The following is a 15,545-nucleotide window of genomic DNA, read 5'->3' on the forward strand; positions in this document are numbered from 1 at the left end:
AATATACCAACCTGGGAAGTATATTCCTGTAGCTTAAGGACGGTGGGCCATCTGATGAAGACTTTTGGGGGTGATGGTTGTGGGCTGAGGGCAACAGGCAGGGCTCAGGAAGGTGTCCAGGAGAGAGTGAGACCGAGCAGGACCCTGTGTGATCTTCCAGGGACAGACCTTCCCCCTGCCCTGTGTCCTCCAACTCTTTGTTTGTAGAAAAGCTTTAACCTCCCAAGGCTTCCCAAGTTCCAAAGAGCAAATTTAATCAGAGAAGTGAAAAAATGCAGGAACAAAGGAAAGCGGTCAAGCAAGACAAAATAATAGTTTAGCCATAAAACAAAGTCAAGGACCCTTAGCTCCTCCTCAAGGGCTATAGATGACATCCTGAGCCATATCCTTGAGTTGTTTTGCAGAAACTAAACCCCTCCCCAGGTAGAGGAAGTTGACTGCATGCTGAGCACCAGCACATAGTCCCCACACCATAGACCCCAGACCAGTTGGAGGCAGAAAACTGATAACTGAGATTTCCCAAAATATCACCCTGTTACCTCACCACAAGCCAATGAGAAGAATGCCCATAAGCTGATTAGGCACTCTGCAACCCTCACCCCTAACACTGCCTTTAGAAACTCTTCCCTGAAAGCCCTTAGGGAGTTAGGGTCTTTTGAGCATGAGACGCCCATTCTCCTTGCTCGGCACCTGCAATAAACACTGTGCTTTCCTTCACCACAACACAGTGTCAGTAGATTGGCTGTGATGCATGTCACCCCAGTTCCTTTCATTAACAAGAAGATGCAAAACTTCTGGCAGACTGAACTCACTCAGAGCAACTTCCAGACACCAGCGAGCGTTTGGATCTGGGTGGAGTCCTTAGGTCAGCGTTCTGACAGTCAGGAACACTTACCCCAAAGGAAAACAGGGCTCCATCCAATCCCACCCCACCCCACCCAAAGCACTGAGCAGCAGAGTCCTATAACCAGTTATGTCACAGTTTCCAAAATCAAGACCAAACTCTAAGTGACAGCTCAACACCCAAGAAATAGAAACAGAGGAGCCGTACGAATAACCATTTCAGTCACCAGAGGTCTCCCATCATTTTCAATTTAACTAAGAATGGAAAATTTTCTAACGTGTTATTCTACAGTATCAAAAAGTGAATGCCAGCCAATTCTATACATGACTAACATCTCATCTTCGGCATTTCTCATGGTTTTCCTAGGATTTTCCTTTTTTTTTTTTTAAAGTTTCATTATTTCCTTCACAAGCCAAACTCCATGACCTTGGATCAGGCCTGAAGTTCAAAGGCATGAGCAGAGTCCTCATCCCAAGCTCCCCTGTCTGCACACTTCCCTTTCTAAACAGACAGAAAAGGGCGGTGAGGTGAAAGCCAATGCTCAGATTACTCCATTTTTCACAATCACCGGTAAATTGTTGCTTAAGATGTTTCTGGAATCAGGATCTGAGCAGTGAGCAAGGGCAGTAAGGAAACTCCATTCCCAGAGCTGAGCTCAGCACATGCAACAAGGCAGGTTCTCAAAATGGCTTGCCAACACGCTTCTTATCTTTCAAGATCTCACACAAGTCTGGATGGTGGAAGTAAGTGGTTCATATGCTCATTCCTCAATCGAAGAAAGTTTCTGAGGAGTGGAAAATTCTAGCGACAACAAACATTCAGAAATTAATTCAATACTGTGAGCAACTCCAACTCTGTACCCCTGGTACCCAGTACAAAACCTGGCACATGAGGAATGCTCAGTGAGCTCTTGAATGAGATGAATGCAGCACTCTACCTAAAATAAAACGACCTCAGTGACAGACCAGTATCTGCAGCTGCACCAAGGTCAGACACTTACTACACTACAGTTTTTCCAAAGAGCTTTCTCCAACCTCAGGCTGCAAGAGGCTGGATGACTCCAGAGCGGAGCAGCCCAGCTCACTTGGTTCATGCAGCCAGTCTGAAAGGTGCATTGTTTTGTTATGTGCCTAAGCCCTAAATTTCGGGCCCTTGTTGCTTTTCAAATGAACTTGAGCAATATCTGGATGCAGATGGAATTCTTAGAGAATTCCTGACCATTAGATAGATGCCTATTGAGAACTTCTGAAACCAGCCTCTTCTGATGCCATGAATGTCTCTGATGCTTATCTTTGTGGAAGAAAATCTTCCTCCAGGAAGGGAGGGAGGAGGAGGACAGCTCAAAACATTTACTCCACACCCTGAGTGGGGAGGCAGAGTCCAAGGAGCTCTACAGTTACTGTCCTATTTGATGCTTACAACAACCCTCTGGGGTATTTGACAGATAAGAGAATTTGTCAGAGAGGGTAAGTGAAGAGTCCAAGGTCAGAGGTGGAAAGGGGGAATGCCAGGTTTAGAATCCAGATTTGAACACGCACTGGTCCTCGAAGGTCCTGGTAAGTGGTCTTTTGTGGAAGTATCTTTACGAATTACGGGTGTACCATTCCTTACAATCATAGTTACTGAAGAATACTGTATCAAATTCTGTTCTCATAGCCACCGTGTTCTGAGTACTCCAAAATGGAAGATGGCTCTCTTGGTCTCTGCTGTCATGTGCATAACTAGGATTTCTATATTACCAGATAAAGCACACTGCTATGAGGATATGCTTTAGAGGGAGAGGAGACCTTTCTCTATAATGCATCTTTGTATTTGCAAATAGCATCCGGGTAAACCATCAAGAAACTGACTAGAGACTAATATACAGGAAAAGATGTGAAGAATTTTCTAGGCCATCCCACCTGAGGCACACAGTGGTAGCAATGCCACCAAGAGGCCCCCTTCTTCTTGGGAAATTAAATATGTCAAATCTTGGTTCATTCAAAAGGTACTTTTTGAGGGCTTTGTCATGGAGCCACATTCCAGAAGGTCCTATAAGTCATTTATGAAATATGCAAATTGCAATGCAGTGACAGAAGGTAGAGCTGTGACCACAGTCCCAGAGATGGCCACCAGGATACTTATTGTGAGTGTGAAAATTACATTTCTGAAGAAAACAGTATGAATAGGGTGAGAGGTATTTTTATAAACATATCTGGATAACTGTTGCCATGGAGGTGTTTCACCTGGCAAGAATCGGCAAGTCCAAAGCTAGGGCTTAATGTCAGAGGCGCTTCTACCAGGAGAGGCTTAACATAACCTTGTGATACTTTCTGGAAAACATCAGCCCAGACCAGCAACCTGTGTTTGGATGCTGGCTCTGGCCACTAGGAATGATGCCACTAGTGTCACTCTTCATATTTTTTTTTACATCTGAGAGAAAACTCTGCAGTGGCCCCTTGACCTCTAATTGCCTGCCACATATTAAAGGATTCATATAAATTTATATGGACAAACTGGCCAAAAAACCTATTAGATGAAGTAAAATATATGAGACCTTACTTACATATACTTTTGGGATCTCACAGTCACAAGACCAAAAGCATTCTGTTCAAAATTCTATATTCTATTTGATGTAAATTTTCTCAATATATGAAACCCAAGAAGTAGACTATTAGCAAATTATTCCATGTACGCCAGTGCATGCATTTTAAGTACAGAGACTGCTGGAAGCATCAGGGTTGCGACTGATTTCAACAGTTTACCATAACGGAGTAACTCAAATCCCAGGAAATGCACTGTTTGGGTACAGAAACCAGCAAAGAACAATGAAGTTTGAGCAGTAACCTTTAATTACATTGAAAACAACTGAACAGACCATGTCCTTCTTCACATGTTCTATTAGCAGAGGGATTCTGAAGGGTCTACACTTTATGAGACTCAAAAGAACAGAAGCCCTCACAATGGCCCCATAGCTCCCTTTGTACACACAGGAATAGTCTACGGACAGAACCACTCTCTAAGTTATGTTGCCTCTAGAAACCAGACGGAGAAACTGCAGCCCTGGCTGCACACACATTCCCATGACAGTGTGTCACAAAAGTAATAACCAAGTTGTTCAACTGCTTCCAGACGTTAGTCAGATTTGCTTCACTACTAACTTTTACGATGTATAACATATCACAAGCCTGTAATCTCTAGCCCGTCCCCTCAGTCCTGTCTCTTGGTTGGAGGTAAGGACTGGAGCCTCTTACAGACGGAAAGACCAGAGAGAATTGGAGGAGCTTCTCTCCAGGATGTCCCCACTGGTCCTGGCCTGGCTCTGCCTCAGCCCCCGTCTGAAGATGGACCAGAACCACGCAGCTACCGTGGGCCCAGCTGCAGGGGGAAGGGCTGAGAAACACTGAGAGAACGCTGAGGTCAGCTGCTCGTGAGTCTCCGAGTCAGCATCTTCAAGACCAGAGTCGTTGTTGAGAAATAAGACTTCTCCCCCACAAAAACCCTGAATGTAACAGCGATCCAAGAGCTCAAAACCAGCGGGCCAAATTCCGGAGAGGGAGCCCAAAGCTGACCACGGGAACCAGGAACTGGGGGCGGATCCCTCACCCACCCGCTGCTGCCTCCTGAACAAGCTGGAGTGTTTGTGAGACAAGGAACGAGGAGCTGGGTGCTACATCGACGGCCCGGAGGATCGGTCCTGCCCGGAGCTGGGCGTCCTTCCTAGATGATCACACGCCACCATGACCTTATTCCAGAAACTACTGTCTCCAGGAAGACCTGGATAGCTTCAACTGGTTGTTGCTTTCACAGTGAAGGGGTGGAGGAGGCTAACTGGGGAAAGGCAGCCAAGTGTTCTAATTATTGATGTGTTCAAGTAACTCAACTTCAGGCACTTCTTAGGATGTAATATTATATGAAAAAAAAGCTACAAAATGGCACACATACACACACTTAGAAAAAACTTAGAAGGAAAACCTCTTAAAGTATGAATGATGGAATGGTGAACAATTTCTTTCTCTGAGAACATTCTAGACCGAAGAACAATCCTACAGCTAGTTGGAGTTACTCTCTTGACTGACAACACACTTTAGGAAGGGATGCATGTGAACCAGTGAGGGTAAAAAAGTTCTTTGTCTGGTTCACCAGATGGTTCAGATTAATCCTGGTCACCAAGAAGGAGACAGACAGCTCAGACTGACCACACATCCATCAACTCCCCCTGTATTTTTCAAGCTTTCCAACTTCAGGGGAACGAAAGACATCTCAGCTCAGCAATTCCGAGGAGTTAGTGACTCAAAGCGCCGCACATGTGGGAGCCCCAAGGGCTTTTTAATTTTATTTTATTTATTTTTTTATATAGCATTTCTTATGAGTTATCTATTTTATACACATTAATGTATATATGTCAATCTCCCAATTCATCACAGCACCACCCCCACCCCTGCCGCTTTCCCCCCTTGGTGTCCATATGTTTGTTCTCTACATCTGTGTCTCTATTTCTGCCAAGGGCATCTTGAACCTCCTGTTTCCACACCTGGGGACACAAGAGAGTCTCTCAACACGACAGGGCTGGATGGAGCGAAGGGAGGAGCGAGCACCCAGCATCTGGCAGGAGCCTGAAATGCAAGGCTAGCTCAGGAGGACTGTGGGTCCTGAGGGTGTTCACTCAGCTACAGAATACTCCAGTTTCCAGAATGACCGGTTTTCCTTACTAAGGCCTCTCGCACCTCATGTACCACCCGCCCCACACCTCCAGGCTCTGTGCTGTATTATTTTCGGAGGCACATGACATCTGAGGGAAGGAGGGGAGGCAGCCCCCATGTGCTGGGCCCTGTTTCCTGCCAACCACCGTGCTGGGTCCTTTATCCACGTCTTCTCTTTCAATTCTCAAAGTGATGCAGAAACAAGGGAGGGCTGGGGTGTTTTTAGAGACAGGAAAACCCAAAGTCCAAGACAACCCAGGCAGTCGGGAGGATAAACCATGGGGATGAGATCTGCACAGATCGCCCGGCCTAGCAGCCCTGGCTCCCAGGCAACACACACACAAGCAGCCTTCTGGACGAAGACACATCAGAGGATTATTTCTGGTACCTGAGGGGTAAGGAGGGAGCTCCGTGATAATACTTGCTAATATGTTAAAAAAAAAAAAAAAAATTCACGGCTGAAAGCCAATTACAGACACAGCCAGGCTTCTTGGAGCATTTATGGTGGCTGCTAAAGGGAATAGGCAGTCCATCCACCCCGCCGTGCCGGAAGTCCTCAGCAAAGCCCCGACTCACGGGGAAGGCGGCCCCGCCTGCACACTGGACAGCAGCTGTGGCTCCCAGGGGTGTGTGGCACTGACTCTTAAAGGAGCCAGTGGTCAGCAAGGCAATGTGCCTTAGACACATTCTCTTACTGCTCACAACAGCTCTGTGCCCAAAGTGACACAAGTAGCACGTGGTGGTGGTGGTGGTGGTGGTGGTGGTGGATTTAGGCTCGGACCTGCCTGATCCCAAGCACTTTTCCTGCTAATCCAGACAGAACCATCCTGTGGAACCACCCAATCTATCAGAAAGAGTGGACCCTGTGGCCTGATCAGCACATCAAATCCTGACTCTTGCCAGCTAGCTGACTCTTCTATGACATTATACGTCCTACATTTTCTGGAGCAATTCCGAGTTTGAGCATGCTGGTTCCGTTGCACCCATGGGTGTGCTCATACTTGTCTTATGATGCATTCTGCCCCCGGAGGCCTCACGGGCCTACGCTGTGCAACCCTCTGCACTTGTTTCTCCCATGGAGGGATGGTCACCCCTCCCGCAGTGACAGATCATTTATATGTTCTGATGTTTGTGCTTTCCCATGTTTGTGCTTTCTCTTCCCTGCCACACTCTTAAGTTCCTTTTAAATCGACACTTTACCACTGGAAGACCGTTCACAAAGAAGGAATCCTGGAAACAGAATACACAGCAGTAGACGAAACTACAATCCTGCCTAAAATTGTTCTGCTGACTCGACTGCAGGTGGCATGGTGTTGGACAGAATGACCCTTTAGAGACATGATTTTACAGTATCTCGTCAGAGCGCAACTCCCAGAACGGGAGCTGCCAAACTGTAATTTAACTGGAACCCATGTAAAGTCCTATGCTTAGATTCAAAAACTTAAGCGCCCCAACGTGACACAACAGAAACTTGGCTTGGCTGTAGTTCATTCAAAATATTAAAAATCTTCAACTTTTGGTATAGAAGTTAAAACCAAGTTCAATGGTACAATGTGATTGTTTAACAGAAAAGAAAAAGTGAGTGTTGTTAGGATGTGTTAATGGAAGTGGAACGTTCAGGTCACAGGAAGCAAATGTTTCGCTGAACTCGGGGCTGAGCCCTCGTTACCCAGATAACAAATAACACGCCTGATTCTGAGAGGCACACTTAACAAAATGATAGAGCCTCAGAGAAGGAAGAGACCTGGTGTCTAGCCTGGATAAGAAAAGAGAACAGAGAAACATAAAGAAGTTCTCAGACGTTTGACAGTTTGTCATGCGGAAGAGGGAGCCTAAAATGTGAACCGCTGAGCAGAAGTGACTGAGAAACAATCTTCTGTTTGATATAAAAGGAAACTTTCAAATCATGTCTATGCGAGGCAGAACGATGGCCCTCAAAGATGTGCACGGCCTAATCCCTGGAATTTGTACCAGCGTTACTTTACACGGTAAGAGGGACCCTGCAGATGTGATTAAGTCAAGGATCCTAAGATGGGGAGACTCGTTGGATTATCCCGTGGGTCCAACGCAAATCGCAGGGCTCCTTATAAGGAAGAGGCAGGAGCATCAGAGCAAAGCAGAGGTCAGAGTCAGAGACATATCTCAGGATGCTACACGGCTGGCTTCGAACACAGAGGACGGTGCTACAAGCCAAGGGATGCAAATGGCTTCTAGAAGCTGGAAAGGGCCAGGGAACAGATTCTCCCTTAGAGCTTCTAGAAGGAATGTAGCCCTGCTGACACCTGGATTTTAGCCAAATAACACCTGGATTTTAGCCGAACCATTTCAGACTTCTGACATCCGGAACTAGAATAGAATACATTTGTGTTGTTTTAAGCCACTAAGTCTGTGGTAATTTATTAGAGCAGCCATAGGAGATGAATGGGATGTCTAACAAGGGAATAACCTCTTCTGGCCCCAGGGAGCTCCCCGTCCCCAGGGGCAATCAAGAAGAGGCTGATCACCTGTGTCAGGAATGCTGTGTGGTTAAGTCCTGGATGACCCACAGCCGACCCCTCCAACTCTGAGAGTCCACATCACGTAGCAGTGCCACCTCCTGCTCTTGCATTCGACACACTGGTCCCACCCCCAAGGTTTGCCCTCATCTTCTCCCAGGAGGACTGTGGCAGTAAGTATAAAGCATGCTTTGGGGATGTCCAAACGGCACCCAGGCCTGTGCCTGGCTCAGAGCAAAAGTGCTTGCGGGGTGCCTACCTGAGCAGAGGACTCCTTTGTTCCTGGCACAGGAGAAGTTGTCGCACTCGCAGAAGGGCCCGTAGATCTTCCCAAACTCGCTCTCGAAGCAGGCGCACTGGTTGCAGCTGCACTGCCCGCGTCCGCTGCACAGGGGCTTGCCCTCCGCTTCTCGGCACAAGTTCTGGTACCCGCTCTGGCTCTCCCCTTCCTGGCACTCGCACCTGGTGCCCAGGTAGCTGGGGTTGCACTCACACAGGCCGCAGACGTAAGTCCCGTTGCCGCTGCATCTGGCGCTGTCCGGCTCCAGTCCTGTGCTGCAGCTGCACCTGCAGTCGTAGGTGACCCCCACCTCCAGGCTGTCCCGGAATCCCACGGGCCGCAGAGTGAACATGGGCTGCGCGTGTTTGCCCGGGCAGCTCCGGGCCTCCACTGACACCTCAAAGGATGCCTGCGCAGGAGAAAGAGAGGGGACGTGGTGGCCATGGTGCATCTGGGCCTCCCGCTGTCTGCACCAGCCTCCTGATCAGCCAGGGGCCTGGCCTGAGCACAGTTCCTCCAAGGTCCTCAGTGAAGAACTGGGGCCAAATCCAGCCCCTCCCCACACTCACGGAGGGCCACTCCAACGGCCCGAGGAGGAAGAGGCCCCGGAGACAGCAAGCCCCTTCACTTTACCCAGGAAGGGCGTATTCAGGCGTGCCAACATTTGACAGGCATCATGCTTGATTCTTTAATGTTCATCATCTTTTTTACCTCCCAGAGGAAAAGGGCTTCCACAGGAAGGTAGAAAGATTCACTCAAGGTTACAAGGTTCTCTTTCTCCCCTTTTCACTTCTATCCTATGCTCTTCCCGTCTCCATTTTGAAAGTCAACAAAATATTCAACAATATACCAGGCACCTCCCTCTATGCCAGGTTAGACGTGGCTCCCTGAACTCATGGGGCGCTGTGGTCGAGATGCCCTGGCAACTGCCTGCCCTTCTGCAGAGGTGTTTCCTCCCCTGCTGGAGAAGGGAGAGATGACTCTTGTGTCCCTTCCAGCATATCTATCTCCACACAGACACACCTGAGCCTCCCTCTGCCCCAGTTTCTCTCTGCGTGATCCTCACAGCTGTGTCTTTCACAATCAGTCCACGGTCCAGAGGTTGTAAAGAAGCATCATTGCCACACACACGGACAGACTTTTTCTTATTGAACAAAGCATGTACAGGAGTGTTGCTAACTCCCGAGCTGCTTATGGGTTGCCATGGAAACAGGCAGCAAGGTGGACCTCGCTGGCAGATGGCAATGGAGGAAAGATGCCTGTTAGCAGCCCACATGGCTGGGATGTGAGGAAAGCAAGGACACTGCTCGCTGTGATTCTCCCAGGGAGTACAGCGTGATTCCACCTCCCCCTCCCCGCCACCATGTGGTGAGAATCATCCAGCAGGGCCCTCCAAGCAGGGCGCTGTGGAAATCTGCAGACAGGTAGCTGGCACGCCCTGACCAAACACCATCCTGAAGTCCTTCTCCCCTGAACCGACAGAGGCCTGGTCTCACTCCAGAAACTGACCCACCGCCTCTGGCCCAGACGTCTTTCTTTTTCAAAAGGCTCCTCAGAATATTCTGAAACTCAGAACAAGTTAGGAACCACTTTTAGCTACTGGTATTGTTAGCTCTATTATTTGGGTTGGAATAGAACTGGTTTTTAAAAAGCCATCAATAACCTGCTTTACTGGGTACTCTTTAGGTAATAAAGTATATTTCTGGAGAACACTCAAAATATCTTTTTCTAAACGTTCTACAGAGGGCTTCCCTGGTGGCGCAGTGGTTGAGAGTCTGCCTGCTGATGCAGGGGACACGGGTTCGTGCCCCGGTCCGGGAAGATCCCACATGCCGCGGAGCGGCTGGGCCCATGAGCCATGGCCGCTGAGCCTGCGCGTCCGGAGCCTGTGCTCCGCAACGGGAGAGGCCACAACAGTGAGAGGCCCGCGTACCGCAAGAAAATGAAATAAAAATAAACGTTCTACAGATCCTTGTCACTTTGGGATCTTTACTAATTCTAAAAGGCCTCCCCTCTGTGACATCTAGGGACACCCCCCCGCAGGGTGGGAGCCGGAGCGCGTGAGGCTGAGCAGGAGACCCCGCTTCCTAGGTCCTGGAGAGAGTCTGCTTGGCAACAAGACACCAGGAGTCGGCATTAGTGAAGCAGTATCACAGCAGACACCATCAGACAGGTGCGCTGAGGACGATGACCAGGAGCCAGGGTCAGAGGACGCCGGGCGAAGCAAGCCAGCTGCAGACAGTGGGACGGGCCCACACCCCACCTCCACGTCGGGGGTGGGAGGCGGCAAAGGGAGAGACTGGCAAAAGCACGTTCACAACCCGGTTCCCACGCCCTCAGGTACAGGTGGGCTCTCGAGGTAAGGAAGAAAGATGCGGACCCACCCAGGGCACCGCAATCTGCCTAGCGGTTACCAGGTGCCGAGTACTACGTGCACCAGGCCCCGTGCTGGGCATTTCCACGCGCGTCTCATTTACATGCCCTAGGAGGAGGCATCCTCATTTACCAGAAGGAAAACGGGGCTGGTGGGCTCCGGGAGCTTAGTGCTGGTCACACAGCTGGGGAGGGGTGGGGCTGGGCCTGTGCTCTCCTTGGCATGTCACCTCCTAGAAGTAGGGAATGAGGCAGATGTCCAGTGTCCAGACCTGGGTAGAGAGAGAGAGGCCCGGCTCACAGAGGGACCCCTAGATGGGAACCCACCCAGTAGTGACCAGAAGCTCCTGGTCAACTTTCAACCTTCCTGCCTTGGGCTGGGGATAACCTGAGCCCGCAGATGGAAGGACAGGGAGGCTGCACCTGACCGAGGTGCCACGGGGCATCAAGAATGTGGAGAGAGATGAACATCCCTCCCGCTGAGGCTCGGAGAGACGCCTACTACCTCCCAGGGGAATAACTTTGCTGGACTTGTTAAATGGAAAGCCCGGCCCCCCACAAAGGCCGCTGCGGGTCAGAAGTGGAAAAAATTACAAAGAAACAGCCTGGACCAAGAACCAAAGGCATTTAATTATTGCAAGACTGTGGGGAGTGTCCATCTGTGAGCATAACCTTCCCCCAGGAAAACTGGCCTGCACCAAGGGATCAAGTAACAAGAGAGGGAATTAAATCTCCTGGGCCTCGCAGATGTCTGTGTTTGCTGCAGAGGGAGTGGAAAGGTTGGGGATGCCCCTGAATCAGTGCCGGCAGCTGATCACCCAGGATTCAGAACGATTCACACACTGTCTGCCCAGTCTAAGGCCTGGCTTCTAAGCAGGTCCCCGTGGCCTTCTTCAGCCAAAGCTCTGGTCTAACCGAGGTCCAAGGTGTCGGGCCCCATGCAGCCTAGCGTGCAGTCGGCCACCTGATAACCAGAGAACAGGTCCATTTCAGCCACTACGTCTCAGGCCCTGCTGGGCACAGGAATGCTATAAAAAGCACTTCGGCAACAGCAAGTCAATCTGTTCTGCTACTCCTCCCTTCAGAGTCCATTTCCCTGAGGGCTCAGGAAAGAATCCAGAGAGTCTGTCAGGCAGCTGGAATGAGGCTTCTCTTCCCTGATTACTGTGGACTCTTGAAAGGGAAGGCTCCCCAGTTCCAGGAGACTTTCCGTTTTCCCACTCCGAGATTCCAGAGGAAGGTCGCGGACACAGCAGTCCTCCCTCCCGCCCAGTCTTATTATTTGAACCTCATTGGGATGCTCCTGGTTCCTGCACAGGGCTGCCGGCCTGACCACCCTTTCAAAGGGGCTACCCAGCCCCCACCCAAACCCACGCTCTGCAAATGCCAAGTCCACTAGGAGCTCGCCGAGACAAAGCGTTGGGCATGGGCAAGGGGTGGAGAGCCCCAGGGGAGGGGCCGGAGAGCGGGACGCTGTGGGAAGCCCCCAACGGGGCTCACTGGGTCCTTTGTACCGGGCGTTAGTGCCAGCCGCACAGCCAGCCACTTGCATACTGATTTGTCAAAGCCAGTTCATGAGAAAACTGACTCCCAGTGGCCAGGCCCACTCAGTCAGCCCTGGTTGATGCTGGGAGGAAAATTAGGGGAAAAAAACAGAAATCACTGGATTTGGGACTGCAAGATTTCATGTAAGGAATATTTCTCTGAGGACAACCTTTGTCCCTCACCCCCTACCACCTCCTCTTGCTTCTTGCCTGGACAGATAGATCTCTTAACCCAGAGGTCACAGGACAGTCACAGAACCATGGCCTCTGATTGGAAGTGACCATGGAGACGGTGCCCGCCCACCTCCTCCACCTCTGCAGGAAGCTCTGGTTACACGGAGGCGAGACCCGCCCGGATGCCCCTTGAACCCAGCTGTCCCAAGGCTCCCCCTCCCCCATGGGCCATGTCCTTATCCACAGGCCAGACCCCGAGATGCACCGGATGGCAGTTACACCCTGTCTGCTTTCCCTAACCCCTCTCCTCCAGTGAGCCCCCGGGCCCTTCTGCTGTGCTCTTTACTCCTGCCTACCCTCCTCGCCATTTCTGACTTACCCAGAGCCCTCCCAGCTCATGGCACTAAAGAACGGAAATCATGCCTGCCAAATAATGCCAGACACCTTAGCTTGGCACGTATGTCCTACCAGTTGGCCCAATCCCGCCTCTGCAGCCCCAGCTCCTCTCTTCTCAGTTCCCAACCCACTCCCCGCCTCAGCTGCTTCACACCTGCAACGGGGCAATCAATGCTCGTTCACACCTTCTCGGACTCACCACTAATGGGGCCTCCCCACTCTTTTTCTATGTCTGGAAAACTCGGAGCCTCAGCTCAAGCAGCACCCCCTCTGCGATGCGGGGCCCTTCCTCCTTGGGGCTCCCGCAGCACCAGGCCCGGCTTTCATCACTGCCCCCAACCCTATGGGGTTGACTCCTGCACCTACATTTCCTCCACCAGATTTGTCCCCGGGACAAATGTCAAGGGGGAAATGCCCACATGCTCAGGAGCAAACCTAAGTCCAACTGTCAGCTCTTTGGAGAAAGTTCAGCCTGAGATGAGGGACAGAAGTACATCTCTCCTTCAGCAATAAGGGGGTTGAGGGGAAGCCCCCCAGTTCTCCCTCCAGGCCAGCTCCGTGGGCACGTGCCCATGCAGTCACACAGAGCCCCATGCTCAGAAGGGCCCGCGCTTAGTTTAATGCTCTGCTGTTGTCATCCTGAAATTCTTTATTTTTTAACAAGGACCCCACATTTCCATTTTGCCCTGGATTCTGCCCCCCACTGCCTCCAGGGCCTCAAAGAGCTCACCTCCGGTGGCCTACAAGAAGCACTGGGTCCGGCTATGACAGGCAAGTGGCCACTGCTCTGTGTCAGTGTGTTTCCACCCACACAGCCCTGGCGGCAGAGCCGGGGGCCATGTGACTGTGGCCTCTTGGGCAGAGAGAGGAAACAAGGAGCCAGCATGGCAGGCCTGCCTTTGGGCCGCTGTCTCAAGAGGACCACGGCCCCGGGGACCCCAAGGGAGGCTCTCCCCGGCCCGCCCATGTGGAACTGCTGTGGAGGGCGTGGGAGAAGCACCCTTCTTCCTTCCGTTTCAAATGCTCTAGAAGTCATCCAAATACATCTGAGATTTTCCACTTTTGTGAAAAATGCCACTTAAAATCCTTTCCTGTCTTCTGGACAATGTTCCTATTTTTCCGAAGTATCCTATCCTAGCAAAAAACAAAACCTGTACACTAGAGTGTCCGCACAAAAGTGGTGACGATCCCACCTTTAGCTCCTCTGAAACTTTTACTTTCAAAATGCACGAGGTATAAGGAAAAAAACACGCACTGTGGCATCAGTGGTTGCAGCTCTGACTCCTGGCGCTTGTGCTCACCAGCAGCCAGGGCCCCCCACCTCGGAGCCTCAGTCTTTCTCACATAAAATGGGGAAGTAATGTCGCCCTGACAGAGGCTGCAAGCAGCAGAGGAAGCCAGCAGCCAAGCCCTAGCAGAGCACGGAGAGTAAAATAAATTCCCACGAAATGGTAACTCTGTCATTCCCTCCACAGTCAGAGGGCAATGACCAGGGAGAGGACTTGGTCTGGAGAGAGCTGTGAGTCCACTGCCGTCTGTGGGTGATCCCACATCTCGGGACGCCCAGCAGCACTGAGCCCCAGGGGGTGTACACAGAATGCGGTGAGGTGTTCCCTGCTGGAGGCCCCGGCCCTTGCTACGGTGCTCTGCTCTGAGGCGAGCCGTCTGAACGGGGATGATGGAACAGGACCATAGGCATGGGCAGCAAGAGGCCAGGGGGAGGGGGCATGGGTGCTGGCATCAGAGCCAGAAAGCCCTGGCCTTGAACTTGAACTTTGCCACTTACTGGCTGCTACTTACTGGCTACTTACTTGGGCACTTAATTGAATTCTTCGTGCCTCAGTTTTTCTCATCTATCAACATGAATAACTATCTTCCTTACAAGGGACCCAGTGAGGAACATGGAGCTAACCCTTTGTCCAGTTACTTTCCAGTCCTTTCCAATACTAACTGTATTGCCCCCTTGGGTCCATTAGGGACCCAATATTCTTATAATAATTTCCCCCTTTTTCTTATGGCAGCATAAACTGGCTTCAGTTTCTTGCATTCAAAAAGAATTCCAACTTTATGCTATTATTAGCAACAAACACCGGTTCCTTTGATCTTCCTGGTGTCTATATACCTCCATCATGATAGTTCCTTTACACTTGCCCTCTGAAAAAAAAAAACAAAACTGAACAAAGAACTCCAGACGCAGTCTGACCCACACAAAAAAGAGTGAAACCATTTTCTCTGGGGTTCCATTAATGCAGCCTCAGTTGGCATTTTTTTTCAAAGCAACGCTGCTTATTCACACTGAGCCTTTGGGAATTAGAATCTACCAGATCCTTTTCTTAAAAGCTACTATCAAACCAAGTTCCCTCTATCCTATTAATATTCTGAACTTAATGTAAGATATGAATCCTGATGATTTCAACCCAGCTCAATCTTTTAAAATGTTCTTAAATCTTGGTTTTCCTGCTTTATAAGCTACCCCGTTTTCTCCAGCTCTGTGACCTCCCAAACTTTGATAAGTAGTTCTCCCTCGAGTTAATCTCAAGCCAGGAGTAGACAGGAGACAGCTGGAACCTCCGTCAAGTCTTCCTCCAGATGACGATATCAACACTCTTAGAAAGCAGGTTTACTCAGCTACGCATCTGCCTAGCTGTGCTATCACCGACCCACGTTACCTGTCTTTGCATAAGGATGTCATTAGAAATTGTCAAGAGACTTCCTGAAACCCAGGCGCCTGGTGTGTGTGCCGTACATCCTCCTCCT

The 15,545-nt window shown here is 50.3% G+C and overlaps 1 protein-coding gene across 1 annotated transcript in view; it reads right to left on the reverse strand.

Annotated features, from left to right (window-relative positions):
• ITGB5 (integrin subunit beta 5) overlaps positions 1 to 15,545 on the reverse strand; it is a 111,473-nt gene that overhangs the window by 22,236 nt on the left and 73,692 nt on the right. Inside the window, exon 10 of the mRNA XM_060010797.1 lies at positions 8,281 to 8,710. Within this exon, the coding sequence (XP_059866780.1) occupies positions 8,281 to 8,710 (430 nt within the window). The remainder of the gene's footprint in view (positions 1 to 8,280; positions 8,711 to 15,545) is intronic.

This window comes from Delphinus delphis, chromosome 4, assembly GCF_949987515.2.
Source record: "Delphinus delphis chromosome 4, mDelDel1.2, whole genome shotgun sequence".
NCBI lineage: Eukaryota > Metazoa > Chordata > Mammalia > Artiodactyla > Delphinidae > Delphinus > Delphinus delphis.